The sequence below is a fragment of the Mesoplodon mirus genome (assembly GCF_964341445.2).
Source record: "Mesoplodon mirus genome assembly, chromosome: 18".
In the NCBI taxonomy this organism is placed as follows: Eukaryota; Metazoa; Chordata; class Mammalia; order Artiodactyla; family Ziphiidae; genus Mesoplodon; species Mesoplodon mirus.
Window position 1 is genome coordinate 5,335,491 of NC_138994.1, and position 16,935 is coordinate 5,352,425.

The window sequence follows — 16,935 nt, forward strand, 5'->3', positions numbered from 1 at the left end:
GTGGGAATTTGTCGTGTTTGGGAGGGTCAGCATCTAAATCCCCTCTAAGGAGTGCCAATCTACCCCAGGAAAAAACCCTTCCCTGCAACAGGGTCAAGAAGGCGGAACAAGCCAGAGAACACAGGGTGCAGGCGCGGAAACCTCCGTCAGTTGTCTGCACCGGCCAGACACCTTCCTCCAGCACTGCGCAGGCGCCTAGATGAACCAACCCTTCCCTCCCCCTTCCACCTCTCCCCTAGTCAAGAGGACGCCCTCCCGCAGCACACAGTTCCTGCGCAAGCGCCGTCCCGCGTCCCCGCCTCCGGACCAATTGGAAGCGGCGGCGCCCGGGCGCAGGGGTCACAACGCCGTGGGTGGGGCCTGCACGTGAGGGCAGCGCGCTGGCGTCACAGGGGCGGCTACATAAGTGAATACAGGCACCGCCCCTCCGCCCCAGTCCCTGAGCCGTCGCCGAGGACTCAGCAGCCTTCCCCTCGAGCCCCTTCGCTTCCCGACGCTCCGTCCCCCCCGCCTGCCTTCTCCAGCCGCCGCCTTCCGCAGGCCGTTTCCACCGAGGAAAAGGAATCGTATCGTATGTCCGCTATCCAGAACCTCCACTCTTTCGGTAAGTCCCGGAAAGGTCCCAAAGGAGGAAGGCCCGGGCGGGGCGCTCCGGATCCGCAGCCAGGGCCCGGAAAGCTGCTAAGCGTTCCGTACCTTAGTGAGCTTGGGTAGAGGGGAGATGTCCGGGCTCGCAGGCAGTGGGGCCGCGGCCTGGGCCCTGGGGTTGGCCCCTGAGCGCGACCGGAAGGAGCGGGCGGGAGGTCAGCCCTTGGGCGGGTCCGACGTCTCGGGTGGCGCATTTACTAATGGCTCCCTGGCCTCATCGGGCCACACCCGCCCCTCCCGCCACCCTTTCGTCACATCCCATACGTCACCGCCGTTGTCACGGAGCCGGGAGGGAGAGGCGGTGCCAGCCATAAGTGACAGCTGCGCGCGCCAATGGGGCGGGAAGCGTGGCCCCGCCTCGGAGCTTGGGTTCCGGCCGGTTGCATCAGCTGGGTGGGGCGCCGCCGGCCAACCCTGGCTCCCCCGACATGTGATCGGCTTTCGGGGGCGGGCCTGGGGCAGGAAGCCCAGACTTTCTCCCGGACTGGGGAAGCCGGCCGTCCCGGACTGACCTGTTCGAAGAACATATCTGATCTGACCAGGCCCTGACGATTTCAGTATCAGTTTCTGCACACGGAAGAGATCCAGTGGGAGGGTGGCAGTGGGATCTGAGCACAACAGCACTAAACGAGCTTGACCTTTCTTCCCAGACCCCTTTGCTGATGCAAGTAAGGGTGATGATCTGCTTCCTGCTGGCACTGAGGATTATATCCATATAAGAATTCAACAGAGAAACGGCAGGAAGACCCTTACTACTGTCCAAGGGATCGCTGATGATTACGATAAAAAGAAACTAGTGAAGGCGTTTAAGAAGGTAGGTTTTTAATGAGATTGTAGGGAGATCGTATTTACCTTGCCTACATGGGGCTGCTGTCCTGTATTACTTCCTGAAAAGGGTTATTAGTGGCATTCAGGCCGTTGCGCTGCCTAACTTGTTTTGCCTGCATTGTCCTTGCAGAAATTTGCCTGCAATGGTACTGTAATTGAGCATCCAGAATATGGAGAAGTAATTCAGCTGCAGGGCGACCAGCGCAAGAACATATGCCAGTTCCTCGTAGAGGTGAGTTGTCACTTCCTGTTAGTACATTTGTGCCTCTGCCCTGGCTAACTAATCTGAGATCTGCCTAGTCTAGTCAGTTTCTGCTGGGGACATAGAAGTTTGTTTTCTAAGGCTAAGCCAAACAGTTGAGTTTTTGAAGTTCATAGACAAAATGTATTCCTGAAAGCAAGGGATTTGTCCGCCTTAAGTTTACTGTTTACATGGATCTACTTTAAGGGTGCAATTGCATGCAGACAGATACTAGAACAAGCAGGATGTCTGGTTGGCTGTTCCTAAGTGCTAAAATCCTATTACACCATTGGTGGTTAACTGAGTGTACCCTGAGTTGAGAGCATCTGGGCTCTGGGACTTCTCTTGACCAGTGTAGAAGCAGGAAGACAGGATTGTTGTCATCAGAAATGGAGGCTGTAACTCTATTTCCTCTTTAAAAGTGCCCTTTTTTCCTTTGCAGATTGGACTGGCTAAGGACGATCAGCTGAAGGTTCATGGGTTTTAAATGCTCCTGGCTCAGTGACGCTTAAGTGAGGATTTCCATGCAATGAGTAGAATTTTCCTCTGTCCCTTGTCACAAGTTTAAAAACCTCACAGCTTGTGTAATGTAACCATTTGGGGTCCGCTTTTAACTTGGACTAGTGTAACTCCTTCATGCAATAAACTGAAAAGAGCCATGCTGTCTAGTCTTGAAGTCCCTCATTTAAACAGAGGTCAAGCAGTAGGCACCTGGCAGTGTCCAGCCTGAAACAAAGAATAACAGTGATGTTTCAGCCAAGTCCAGAGCCCTAAGATCACAGATGGCTATGTCTGGCCAGAAGCTCCTCAGCAATCCCTCTACAGAGTTCCCTGCCCTAAGAGAATGTCGCCACCTGAACAGCCCTCGGTAACGCTGAGAGTGGAGTATGGGGTGAGGCAGCGACGGCAGCTATACTGCTAGAGGGAGTCTTTGATCATCAGGGGAAAGATCCCCTGGTATCTCCAACGTGACCAGGTGGACAGAGCTTAGAGCAGCCGCCTTCCTTCTGTTGAGGTGACAGGACAGCTGGCTTGCCACCAAGGTCTTTTTGCCCAGACATACCCTAGGTGATCAGTGTCCAAACTAGAATGTGAGGCCAACCTTCTATCAAGAGTTAAACTTTTGACAAGGGAACAAATTTCGAACCGATGTATCAGTCATGTAGCTGTAGAGCTCGCAACTTACTAGCAACAGCTGCCCAATGCCATGTGAAGTAACAAACTGGTTTTTGGTTTTTTGGGGGTTTTTTTCCCCCTTCAGTTTTAATGTTATGTAATGTATTTAAACCCTTATTTAAATAAAACTTGTTTTCAGAAACATCTGACTTGCAGATTTCTGTTTAATATATAGTCATAGTCAATCTTGTATGTGTGGAGGAAGCACAGAAATGGCAGTAGAGGTTACCTGTGCACCTGCAGCTCCTCAAATGGGGCCTCAGCCTCTTAATGAAAAACTAGTGAGCTTGTCCCTCCACGTGCCCCCCCACGACAGCTGTCCTGTAAGCATTCAGCCAGAGCTGTGCTGTCCCTTTAATCTGTCCTGAAAGAAGGTGCTGCTTGGCTGACAGACACTTGGCCAACTGCCTGAGTGGTTTAGTGGTTGTGGAGGAACTTGCCTTGTGAGATGCCAGCAGGGTTGGTTTGGAAATCCTTGACTTCCCTCCTTAACAGGTCTTAAGGACTGGGACAGGATGATAAACATGGTGTGCAACTTGGGGTAATCCACAAGCCCCAGAAAAGGCATAGCGAAAGTACTTTTTCTAGAGAATAGGTTTGTAGTATTAAAAATCCAGTGACTAAAATGTTGGAGAAGCTGATACTTAATGTTGAGAGGCCATCCCTTGACAAAGGGCAATGAGCAGTGAAGTGTATCAAAGTCTGCCCTTAGGGCCATTCTATTAAACACAAAATCTTCCGTTTGTGGATTATGAACTGGTCAGACTTCAAACTCTGAGAATGGTCATTAGGAGTCAACCCTTCCCCTCTTGGTTGCCGGCCAATTTTGTAAATAAAGGTTAGCCTCCCACATAGAGGCCAACCTGGCGCCAGGGAGGTGTGTGTGGAAGAGGAGGACCAATGAGATGCAGGGCTGAGCCAGTGGTAATTGCCCTGAAAAGATTCTAACCCCAGAGGCAGAGGCTTGTAACCCAAGATCCTACAAAACTGATTGTGTTTAATAACTTACCACTTGGCTCCAAATGAAGCGGCGTTGTTCAAATTATTTGAATGATACTTTTAAAAATCAGAAAGATCTGACTGTTAACCACAAGGGCTTATAGGGGCTTCTATTATAGAACAACCTAGGGGCCAAGCCCACAGAAGACCACAATCAGAAGATGGGATGAGGGGCTTCCCTGGTGGCGCAGTGGTTAAGAATCCACCTGCCAGTGCAGGGGACGTGGATTCAAGCCCTGGTCCGGGAAGATCCCACGTGCCAAGGAGCAACTAAGCCCGTGCACCACAACTACTGAGCCTGTGTCTTAGAGCCTGTGAACCACAACTACTGAGCCTGCGTGCCACAACTACTAAGCCCACGTGCCTAGAGCCCATGCTCCTCAACAAGAGAAGCCAGTGCAATGAGAAGCCCACGCACCACAATGAAGAGTAGCCCCCACTCGCTGCAACTAGAGAAAGCCCGCATGCAGCAGCAAAGATCCAGTGCAGCCAAAAATAAGTAAAATTTTTTTTAATCTGTTTAAAAAAAAAAAAGATGGGATGAAACAGTAAGAGAATCCTGTGCCGTTGGTGTGCTGGTCCTGTGCTAGGTTGCTAACATCTCTTGTGGATATTAAAGACCTCCAGTTCTCCAGAATGGGACTGTTCTTTGGAAAACTAGCAACATCAGTATTCAATCAGCTGTCTGGAACCAACCAAGACAAGTATCTGAACATAATGGCAAGAGGTTTGTGAACATTTTTTTTTCTTTTTTTTTGGCCTCACCAAGTGGCATGAGAGGTCTTAGTTCCTCCTGACCAGGGATCAAACCTGTGCCCCCCTAGTGGAAGCTTGGAGTCTTAACCACTGGACCACCAGGCAAGTCCTGGTTTGTGAACATTCTAATCAGATTGATGTGACTTGGGTGTATCTCAGGGAACGAAATAATTAAGAAAGGCTAGGGACTTCCCTGGCAGTCCAGTGGTTAAAAATCCATGCTTCCACTGCGGAGGGCACGGGTTCAATTCCTGGTCGGGGAACTAAAATCCCACATGCCGCCTGGTATGGACAAAAAATAAATACACAAATGGGCGTGCCCCCCCCAGAAAAAGCCTAATTGTCTCCATTTGATAGTTAAGAAATATGAAATGTGGAAATTCCCAAGGCTGATAGGTGGTTGCACATTTTCTAGAACCCAAGGCTCTCCATTGCTCTTCCCACCAGGTGACCTAAATAGTTTATTTTACAGAGGTTGCATGCTTGGTATATGCAGTGAAGCATTCAAGGAATCGTGGGCCTCAAAAAGGCTAGTCAGACACCCGGTGCTTGGGATGCTGACCCCAGATAGGGGTGTGAGACTGGCACACAGCTGTGACACAAGGCAGAGAGGGGTCAAGGCCACCAGTGGCTTTACCAAAGAGCCGCAGGATCTCAGGATTGGGAAATCTTCCCCACCTCCATAGGACCTCCCATAGGACCCGGGAAGGCTTCATAAAGGAGGTGCCATCAGAAGCAGGACATTCCAGGCAAAGAGAAGAAGTCAAGACCCAGGGGTGGAAGCACCTATAGTGTGTGCGGAACCCATAGCTGGAACAAAGGCTCTGCATAGAGCAGAAATAATTCAGTACTGCCTCTCACTATATGCCAGGCTGGTGCTAAACGACTCATTTCACAGTACGGACTCAGTCCCATGGTAAACAGATTCAGAGAGGGAATATAACTTAACCAGCAAGTAGGTGGGGAGGAGGGGGTGGAGGAGAATAAGGGCTGGGGGGAAGATTGGTGTGAGGTCAGAGTGGGCTGAGCCACAGGCTCAGACGTTTTGATATTAATATACAAAAGAATCACAGGAAAGAATGTCTCCCAGGGACTTCCCTGGTGGTCCAGTGGTTAAGGGTCCGCGTTCCCACTGCAGGGGGCACAGATTCGATCCCTGGTTGGGGAACTAAGATCCTGCATGCCATGCAGCTTGGTCAAAAAAATAAAGACTGATTAGGAAGATGATTAATAAAATTTACGGCCAAAAAAAAAAGTCTCCCAGCTCTCTCTCTCTGCTCCTTAGTTCCTTTCTCCCTCCCCCAGTTTTTTCTCTCTGCCTCATCCTTCCCCTCTCTTCCTTCAGTCTCCCTGCCCAGCCCAATGCTCACCCTCGGCAACAGGGACAAGCAGGGCCAAAGACAAAATGAAGGCAAAATGCAGACTGGTGAGCTAAAACTACTTTAAAACCTATTCGATTTTTAATCTATAAAGAGGTCAAAGAAACCCAGTATATTCGTGAACAAACATTGTACCAGGAGGCTCTAGAATTGACTCCCTTTCTTGTTTACCAGCCTGGGTGATACCCCCTTGTGGCATCAGTGTCAAAACACTTTACTATTAATCTGAAAAAGAATGAATATATGTATGTGTATAACTGAATCACTATGCTGTACACCTGAAACTTAACACAACATTGTAAATCAACTATACTCCAATAAAGTTTTTTTTAGAAGAATTAAATTTTAAAACCTATATGGGAGGGACTTCCCTGGTGGTCTGGTGGGTAAGACTCTGCGCTCCCAGTGCAGAGGGCCTGGGTTCGATCCCTGGTCAGGGAACTAGATCCCACGTGCATGCCAAAAATAAGAGTTCACATGCTGCAACTAGGAGTCCGCATGCCGCAACTAAGAAGTCCACATGCCGCAACTAAGAGCCCACATGCCACAACTAACACCCGGAGCAGCCAAAATAAATATTATTTATTTATTTATCTATTTATTTATTTTGCGGTACGCGGGCCTCTCACTGTTGTGGCTTCTCCTGTTGCAGAGCACAGGCTCCGGACGCGCAGGCTCAGCGACCATGGCTCATGGGCCTAGCCGCTCCGCGGCATGTGGGATCCTCCCGGACCGGGGCACAAACCCATGTCCCCTGCATCAGCAGGCAGACTCTCAACCACTGCACCACCAGGGAAGCCCCAAAATAAATATTTTTTAAAAAATAAAAAATAAAATCTATATGGGAAAAGAATCTAAAAAAGGTTGAATATATGTATATGTACAACTGAATCCCTATGCTGTACACCTGAATAACACATTGTAAATCAACTATACTCGAATAAAATTTTAAAAAAAGAATTAAAAAACAAAAACTACTATTCACTGTCACAATTACTTTGAAATTAAGAGCTCCTTGACTAATTTTTAACTTTTAAGACATTATTTCAAAATTAGCCTATAATCTGAGGCTTTAGTGATTTCTTCTCTTGCACTCAACTCTAATTAAAATATTCATAAAATGCACTGTTCTTGGGGGAACCTGTTGAAAATTCAGATTCTAGGCCCCTCCCAGGACAATTTGGCTGTACTGGGTATTAGCTAACCAGTGCCCGGGTCCCAGCTACTTTTCAAGGGCCTACAAAAATGTCTAAGGACTGAAGAAAAATGCATCATTTCCAAAATCTGACTCAAAAACTGCAAAATCAGCATAATTGTTTAAGACTACAAAAGCTAACATTGTCAATAGCTGCAATATAATTCTTACATAACTATGTAAACGTAATAAAGGTTCTAGAGAAAGAATAATATTATTTTTAACAAAACTCAGATTTGTAAAATTTATCAATATGTTTTCAAAAATGTTACAGAATTGCTTCCTCCCTCCTCAAAAAAAAAAAAAAGTTACAGAGAATGTATGTCTATATGGCCTGTGAGTACATTTTATTCATTTGGTATGAGGTGTGACGTAGCCTTGGAGGATATTACAGAGGCCTACAAACTCCAGGAAATGGACCTGCCTTTAGGGCCAGAGATTCTGATCCAGAAGCTCTGAAATGGGGCCCAGGAACCTGCCCTTTAACCAGCATCAGCCAGTGCCTATGGGAGGGCCACAAACCCCATGTGGGAAAACACTGCTGTGGCTAATGGGGAGATATTGAAGAAACTTGAGCAGGAGAGAAGCATCAGCAGAGCTAAACTTCAGGGCAAGTAATCAAGAGTATTTTATCTAAGGGACTTCCCTGGTGGTCCAGTGGTTAAGACTTTGCCTCCCAAGGCAGGGGGTGCGGGTTCAATCCCTGGGTGGGGACCTAAGGTCCCACATTCCTTGCAGCCAAAAAAACAAAACATAAAACAGAAGCAATATTGTAACAAGTTCAGTAAAGACTTTAAAAATGGTCCACATCAAAAAAAACTTTTAAAAAAGAGTATTTTATTTATTTAAGATGGTAGAAAAAGGGGTGACCGAGGGTTACCAGCATCTGAGAAACCAACCCCTGAGACTTTGTGAGAGTTCATGTATAATGTACGCGTGTGCATTTTCTTCAAGACCTTCCATAGCTTTAATCAGATTCTTAAAGGAAGCCACTACCCAAAACAGTTAAGAATCTCTGGCCCATGATTTCCTCCCAAGACTTGCAAAACCCCAGGGATTATCAAAGGTTTTCCAGGCACATCACTACAAGCAGTAAAAGTGCCTATTTCAATATCGATTTTTAAAATTAATAACTATTTAAAATATTTAAAAATAACTCTGAAACAGAGTGTGTGTTGAGCAGAAGGCGCACACAGCGGCCAGACTCCAAGGCGCTCGGAAGCCCACACACGACTCATTCGCTGCACAGCCACTATCACCAGCCGTCATCCAGCCACAGCCATTCAGGTCGTTGCGAGGTTCAAATTGTCTTTAATCTTAGACCTTTATGGTTAATTTATACCCAGAATGGACAACTGCTTGAAAACAGGAAGCATAGGGAACGCAGAGGCTGGAAAATGTTAATGTGGGAGCATAAACATGACAGTCATTCTGTGCGTGTGTCAAGTCATTGATTCTCACTCCATTTCTATGAAACAGTAGAAAACAAACAGGACCAAATCAGGTGCAGGGAGATTGTGACTTACTTAGGTTCCATTGTCCCATCATGGAAACAGAGCTAAAGACCTGCTGCTCAGCAGCACCTGGGAGCTTGTTAGATGTGCAGAATTTCAAGCCCCACAGTAGACTTACTAAATCAATCTCTTTTTTTTTGGCTGCGCTGGGTTTTCGTTGCTGTGCGCGGGCTTTCTCTAGTTGGGGCTACTCTTCGTTTCGGTGCACGGGCTTCTCAGTGCAGTGGCTTCTCTTGTTGCAGAGCCCCGGCTCTAGGCGTGCAGGCTTCAGTAGTTGCAACGCGTGGGCTCAGTAGTTGTGGCTCGTGGGCTCTAGAGCACAGGCTCAGTAGTTGTGGCGCATGGGCTTAGTTGTTCAAGGATATGTGGGATCTTGCTGGACCAGGGATCGAACCCGTGTCGCCTGCATTGGCAGGCGGATTCTTAACCACTACGCCACCAGGAAAGTCCCTCAATCTTCACTTTGACAATCTTCATTAACAAAGTTTGAGAAGCACCAGCTTGGACCATAAAACTAGCAGACCTCATAGAGTGATCTGCAAGCTGGTTAAAGAAAGACGGTAACGTTATGAGTTTAAATTTTTTATAAATGCATTTTCCATTACAGTTTCAGATATGCATTGAAATGCACAAAAACAGACCGTTGAAGAATGGAAAGCAACAGTTATGAGCTAAATATGAACTGATTAGTACCATGGTACACTGATTAGTACCATGCATCTCCAGATTATTCAAGCAGACAGCACCTGAAAATTATTTTTCTCCTAACATGCTGTTTTCATTTATGACACAGCAGCTCCTTTGTAAGTACCAAGTCACATCCATCCCTTGGTACATATCTCTATTTGCTTTTAGACCATTTCTTTTGTTTAAAAATAATAATAATAAAGCTGGTTCTATTGAAACGCAAAACATAAATAAATAAATAACATGGCTCCGGCTAAGAGGTGCAGAAACCTGGCTGTCACAGCAGTGAGCTGGGGTGCTCTTTCCTGGTACCAAGCCTGAGCTCAGCCCTCAGAGCCTCAGGCCAGAACCCCTGGAGTGGCCCATGGGTGATCTCTCCATTGACCACTACCGAACCCTACCAGATCTGCAGGTCCTGTTCGTCTGATTAAGGATGTCAAAAACAATGTTGGAGGAGAAAATACAGTGATGGCTATATCAAATGTGGCTTTTCATTTACTGGGACCAAAGACAGCGCCCATCTCTCATGTGCTGTCTGTAATGTGCTTGCATAAGTAGCCTGAAACTCTCTTATGTCACCCTCCAGGAAAAATAATACAAAGTTTATTAAAAAAATATAAGGTGATCCGTATGGACTACAGCTTTAAAAAAAATACATAATGAAATTTAAATCTGCATTTTAACATATATTTGTTCTCATAACCAAGCATGATGCAATATCACTTTTTAACTTGTCTAAAATAGTGCTTTTTCTTCTAATTAAATATAAACAATGTTTTGTCACTTTTTAATGGGAAAGTCTAATTTTATCTTTAAATGGTATGATTATTACAGATATTTTATTTCATTTTTATTTTTATTCTTTTATTGAAGTATAGTTGATTTTCATCGTTGTGTAAATTTCTGCTGTACAGCAAAGTGATTCAGTTTTACATATATAAATACATTCTTCTTTATATCCTTTTCCATTATGTTTTATCACAGGATATTGAATATAGTTCCCTGTGCTATACAGTAGGACCTTGTTGTTTATCTATTCTATATGTAATACTTTGCATCTGCTAACCCCCAACTCCCACTCCATCCCTCCCCCATCCTCCATCCCCCTTGGCAACCACAGGTCTGTTCTCTATGTCTGTGAGTTACAGATTTTTTTTTTTTTTTTTGCGGTACGTGGGCCTCTCACTGTTGTGGCCTCTCCCGTTGCAGAGCACAGGCTCCGGACGCGCAGGCTCAGTGGCCATGGCTCACGGGCCTAGCCGCTCCGCGGCATGTGGGATCTTCCCGGACCGGGGCACGAACCCATGTGCCCTGCATCGGCAGGAGGACTCTCAACCACTGTGCCACCAGGGAAGCCCCAGATTATACTTTAAATTAAGTTTTAAAGAAGAACCTGTCATTACCAACCTCAAATAAATTATCTTTTACTTAAAATGCCTGGCGTATACCTGGCATATGATGAAAATGATCTAAAATTCCCAAGCTGGTTCTCTAGATTCTTGTGGTGGCTTGTGGTGGCTTATGGAATCTTAGTTCCCCACACACTCAGCAGTGAAAGTGGGGAGTCCTAACCACTGGACCGCCAGGGAATTCCTCTCTAGATTCTTTTTTTTTAAATTTATTTATTATTTATTTGTTTATTTTATTTATTTTTGGCTGCATTGGGTCTTAGTCGAGGCATGTGGGATCTTTTATTGTGGCGCGAGGGCTTCTCTCTAGTTGTGACCTCTGGGTTTTCTCTATCTAGTTGAGGTGTGGGAGCTCAGTAGTTGTGGCACGTGGGCTTAGTTGCCCTGCAGCATGTGGGATCTTAGTTCCCTGACCAGGGATCAAACACATGTCCCCTGAATTGTAAGGCAGATTCTTTACCACTGGACCACCAGGAAAGTCCCTCTAGATTTTTCGTATGAGAGTAAAAAGGATCATTGATACAAAAAATTGAGACTCACTGAGAGACATCTCAGATGCTTCGCTGCTGGAGGCAGGACAGAAGACATGGCGTGGGTGACTCTGAAAAGCTTTCCCAGGTTTATGACAGCGCCCAGTGAGCTCATGTAATCCAGGGTTTCTCAGCCTCAGCACTATTGATATTTGGGGCCAGGTAGTTATTGGGGAGAAGGAGAGGAGATGGTCTGTCCCGTGTATCATAGAACGTTTAGCAGTATCTCTGACCTCTGACTTCTACGAATTAGATGCCAATAGCACTCCTTCCCCTACCCCACCTCCCCAGACAACCAGAACTGTCTCTAGACATTGCCAAATACCCCTGGGGGCAAAATCATACCTCCCTTTTGAGACCCACTGATTTCTCCCATCCTTTTCCTCCTGCTCTACCAGATAGGCTAACCTTGCTCATTTTAAACTTCTCGTAGCATGAGCCATTCATTCATTCAATAAACATTTATTCAGCACCTAGTATGTGCCAGATAGTCTTTGAGGCACTGGGGATATAGCACTAAGCAAAGATCCCTGCCCACGTGGAGTTTACATTCCAGTGGGGGAAGACGAACAAAATCAAACAAATGAATTAGATCCTCGTCCAGATGGTGATAAGTGCTATGGAGAAAAAGAGAGCAGAATAAGAGTGCCTCTCCCTGTCACACATGGAATGTGACCCCTTGCCTAAACACAGTGGAAATAATTTAGTTATTTGTACAGTGGTTGGCTTAGCATCTGACTCCCCAACTAGAATAGAAACTCCATGAGAAAAAGGTGTGGTTTGACTTGTTCGTTGCTGAACCCCCACATGGTACAGCGCCTGCACCAAGTAAGTACTCCATAAATGTGAATGAATGAGCAAATGAATGAATGAACACAGCCAAGAGTTGGCAATGGGGTCTGGACATGGAAGAGAAGGTGTGTCTGGAAACAGAGCTTTAAGATCATGAACGCTGAAGTCATGACAGGGTGAGACCATCAAGGGAGAGAGAAGAAGGATCCAGACGATCCCTGTGGAACTCCTATATTTGGAAGGAATGGAAGGTTCAAGCAGGTAGAGAGGTTGAATGGTGCCTAGCAGGAGACCTTAAAGAAGCCCAGAGGGCTGGACTATAATGTCAAATGCTGCAGGAAACAATTGTAGGCAGCTAGGAGACACCCAAGGCCAATGAGTTGGTGACCTTGAGAAGGGTCAGAAGCCCCTTTTCAAGCAGTGGGGGGGGGGGTGAAGAGGTGAGTGCATTGGATACACACTACTCTTCCTTAAAAATATATTTTTTATTTGACTATGAAAACAGTATGCACGCACTGAAAAATTGGAAAAGGGCAAAAAGTAGGAAAAAAGAAAACAGAAATCTATGTAATCCACTATGTGAAAATTTCCCTGTGTCCTTAACTGTTTTTCAAAAACACCATTTTTTTTTTTTTTTGCGTTACGTGAGCCTCTCACTGTTGTGGCCTCTCCCGTTGCGGAGCACAGGCTCCAGACGCACAGGCTCAGCGGCCATGGCTCACGGGCCCAGCCGCTCCACGGCATGTGGGATCCTCCCGGACCGGGACACGAACCTGTGTCCCCTGCATTGGCAGGTGGACTCTCAACCACTGCGCCACCAGGGAAGCCCCAAAAACACCATTATTAATGGCAGAATGATATTTCATCATTAAATCCTCTTGGGCTGTCATCTTTATTAGAGGTAATTCTTTGACAACTCCTTCAATTTCTTCCATAATTTTGGACTCTTTGAGTTTTCTTCTTGATTTTGGAAATGTGTGTTTTTCCAGAAAATTGTCACCTTAATTGAGATTATCATTTTTATTAGCATAGAAGTATGTACAGTATTTCTTATCATTTTAAAAATCTCTATTTTTAAAAACTAAATCCTGGGCTTCCCTGGTGGCGCAGTGGTTGAGAGTCTCCCTGCCGATGCAGGGGACACGGGTTCGTGCCCCGGTGAGGGAAGATCCCACATGCCGAGGAGCGGCTAGGCTCGTAAGCCATGGCCGCTGAGCCTGCGCGTCCAGAGCCTGTGCTCCACAACGGGAGAGGCCACAACAGTGAGAGGCCCGCGTACCGCAAAAAAAAAAAACAAAAAACTAAATCCTCTTTCTCATGTCTAACCACATGTGATTTCTGGTTTTTGAATAATTAGACTTGCTAGATGTTTCTCTGTTTTATTGATTGCCTCCCCAATCCATTCTTAGTCTTATCAACCCTATCATTTTTTTCTGTTTTTCTCAATCATTCATTTCCACATTTATCATTTTTCTTTCCCCCTTACATTCATTGGTTGATTTTGTGGTTCTCTTTCTAACTTCTTGAGTTTAAAGATTCACAAATTTGTATTAATTCCTTTGCTTGATGATGAATGCTTTAATGCTCTAAATCAGATTTGGCCCCTTAGAATTCTCTTAGAATTCTCACGGCTATAATTTTCTAAGTACCCTGTGGTATTCATTTCCTTTTTGCAGCTTCTTCAAGAGAGTGGGGTTTTTTGGGGTTTTTTTTTTTTTTTTGGCCATGCTGCACAGCATGTGGGATCTTAGTTCCCCAACCAGGGATGGAACCCTCACCCCCTGCATTAGAAGCAAGGAGTCTTAACCATTGGACCACCAGGGAAGTCCCTCAGAAGAGTAGCTTTAAATTTCAAATTATCGATGAGGAGGGAAGGGTTCTCACTTCTTAGAGTAATCTGTATGCTCCCATCTTTTGGGGGTGGTTATCACAAACCTTTTTTTAACTGGGGCTTTCTTATTGTGGATTTCAATTGTGCACATTTGAAATCACATTTGATAAAAACTTGCTACTCCAAGTGTGATTTGCAGACCAACAGCATCAGGCTAACATGGAAGCTTTTTAGAAACACAGAATCTCAGGTCCCCTATGAGACCAAATGAATCAGAATCTACATCCTAAAAAGACCCCCAGTGGGTCTCATGCACATTAAACATTGAGAAGCACTGTTAGGAAACCCACTTTAATAAAGCCTCCCTCTATACACTGCATTTGAAATAACACAAATTACACCCAAATTAAAAATTGTCAAGAATTATCACAGGGCTTCCCTGGTGGTGCAGTGGTTGAGAGTCCGCCTGCCGATGCAGGGGACATGGGTTCATGTCCCGGTCCGGGAAGATCCCACATGCCGCGGAGCGGCTAGGCCCGTGAGCCATGGCCACTGAGCCTGCGCGTCCAGAGCCTGTGCTCCGCAACGGGAGAGGCCACAACAGTCAGAGGCCCGCGTACCGCAAAAAAAAAAAAAAAAAAAAAAAACAGTGATATGACACTTCACACTCAGTAGGATGGCTATAGTCAAAAAGACAAAAAATAACCATTTTTGGTGGAGAAATGGGAACCCTCATACATTGTGGGTGGGAATGTAAAATGGTACAGCCTCTGAAGAAAACAGTCTGTCAGTTCCTCAAAAAGTTGACCATAGACTTACTCTGTGATCCAGCCCTTCCACTCCTAGGTATATACCCAAGAGAACTGAAGACATATGTTCACATAATACCTTGTACATAAATGTTCCTAGCAAGCATTGTTCATAATAGCCAAAAAGTAGAAACAACCCAAATGTCCATCTGATCATGTTAATTGATGAATGAATAAATAAAATGTAGTATATCCATGCAATGCGATATAATTTGGCAAAAAAAGGAACAAAGTACTGATACATGCTGTAACATGAGTAAATCTTGAAAACAATGCTAAGTGAAAGAAGCCAGACACAAAGGGCCACGTTTTGTATGATTCCATTTATATGAAATGTCCAGACATGTCCAGAGACAGAAAGTTGATGAGTGGTTGCCAGGGGAAAGGAGGAATGGGGAGGGACAGCAAAGGGGAACAGGGTTTCCTCTTGGGGTGATGAAAATGGTATTAAATAATGGTAATATCTGGGTAACTTTGTGAATATCCTGAAGGCCCCTGGATTGTATACTTTAAAAGAGTGAATGGTGTGATATGTGAAATATATCTCAATAAATAGGTTATATGTATTTTTTTAATTGCATCCTTTCAAAGCTGGCTGGGTGAGCAAATTATGAGCAGGGATTTTTGCCCTTGCCACGTGGCACCACTTTGGCTGGTGAACACAAATGTCCTCTACCCTCTGCCAGGGATCGTGTAGAATGAGATGGGTTTATAAATGCAGGAGAGGGGCTTCCCTAGTGGCGCAGTGGTTGAGAGTCCGCCTGCCGATGCAGGGGACATGGGTTCGTGCCCCGGTCCGGGAGGATCCCACATGCCGTGGAGCAGCTGGGCCCGTGAGCCATGGCCGCGGAGCCTGCGCGTCCGGAGCCTGTGCTCCGCAACGGGAGAGGCCACAACAGTGAGAGGCCTGCGTACCGCAAAAAAAAAAAAAAAAAAAAAAATTTCAGAAGAACTTCAGTAAAGCCTGGAGAAATACATTGCCCCCTCTCCCTTCCCTGAAATAGCTTTTCACAATAGCCAAGTGAGGTCACAGGTAAACTCAGCCATCAAAACCTCCTCCCATTTCTCCTTAGCCCCACTGTCCCTCCAACCAACCCCACTCAAAGACTGCCATACAGGGAACAGAAAAGCAGCAAGGAAAGACTTTTATTTAATGCTTGTGAAATCAAACTGCCTAAGTTCAAATCTCAGTGGATGAGCCCTGTGTCCTGGGCAAATCACTGTGTTGACTTTGGGATTGATTTGATTGATTTGATTTTATCCTACTTACGAGCTGATAAGTTATTCTTTGATCAATGCCGGCAGAAGACACAAGACTCCTGGGTCAGAGACAAATAACCTTATTAGGTACAACCCAGCTAACAGCATGATTTGCATCAATTCCCCTCGCCCCTCAAGCTCCACAGTTGGTGACACAATATGGACCCAGATGGATGCTTTGTGGGCAGTAGTTGCATCTGAGGAACACTGAGCTTGGGGAACCTCCCTACTCCCATCGGGAGATCAAGAACCTCATCCTTCAAGGTTACTTGCTCCAAAGACATCCCCGAGACATGGCCCAGGTGAAGAGTGGTCATAACCTTGCATTCTTGGCCTCCTCAGCAAGAACATTCAGGGATGCTCAAGGTCCATAGTGGATTGCTTCATTGCTTCTCCCATCAATCACCAACTCTTTCTGTGCCTTGGTTTCTTCAGCTATAAACTAGGGACAAGAGTGTTACCCTCCTTGTGGGGTTGTGGTAGGGATTAGAAGACATAATGCATGTAAAGTGCTTACCATGGAGGTCTGGCCATAGAAATGCTCCCTAAATTTTAATCACCGTCATTCTGGGAAGAGGGAGGGGAAACGTGTTATAGATGTCAGGAGGCTTTCATGGAGGAGAGCTTCAAGGTCCAGGGTGTAGAAGGGTAACTGAGGACATGGGAAGAGACGTGACCCAAGAATCGGCTCACCTAGCAAGCTGGGTGCGTGCGAATGTTTCAGGACTGCAAGCCGTACTGATTGCTCTGGGCACTGACCCACGCATGTCCTCGGTATAATCGGGAACATAAGGAAATAAGGAGGTGCATTGATTAGATGTTCAAGGCCGACACAGCCTGCGCTAAACAGAACCCTTTGTATTAGATAAAGTTATAAGTAA

The 16,935-nt window shown here is 45.8% G+C and overlaps 1 protein-coding gene across 1 annotated transcript; it reads left to right on the plus strand.

Annotated features, from left to right (window-relative positions):
- The first annotated feature begins 441 nt into the window (after positions 1–441).
- Positions 442–3,035, plus strand: EIF1 (eukaryotic translation initiation factor 1). Its single transcript, XM_082603243.1, has 4 exons — positions 442–604; positions 1,299–1,462; positions 1,607–1,708; positions 2,160–3,035. The coding sequence occupies exons 1-4, from the start codon at positions 574–576 to the stop codon at positions 2,202–2,204; spliced, it is 342 nt and encodes a 113-aa protein (XP_082459369.1). The 5' UTR covers positions 442–573; the 3' UTR covers positions 2,205–3,035.
- The last annotated feature ends 13,900 nt before the right edge of the window (positions 3,036–16,935 follow it).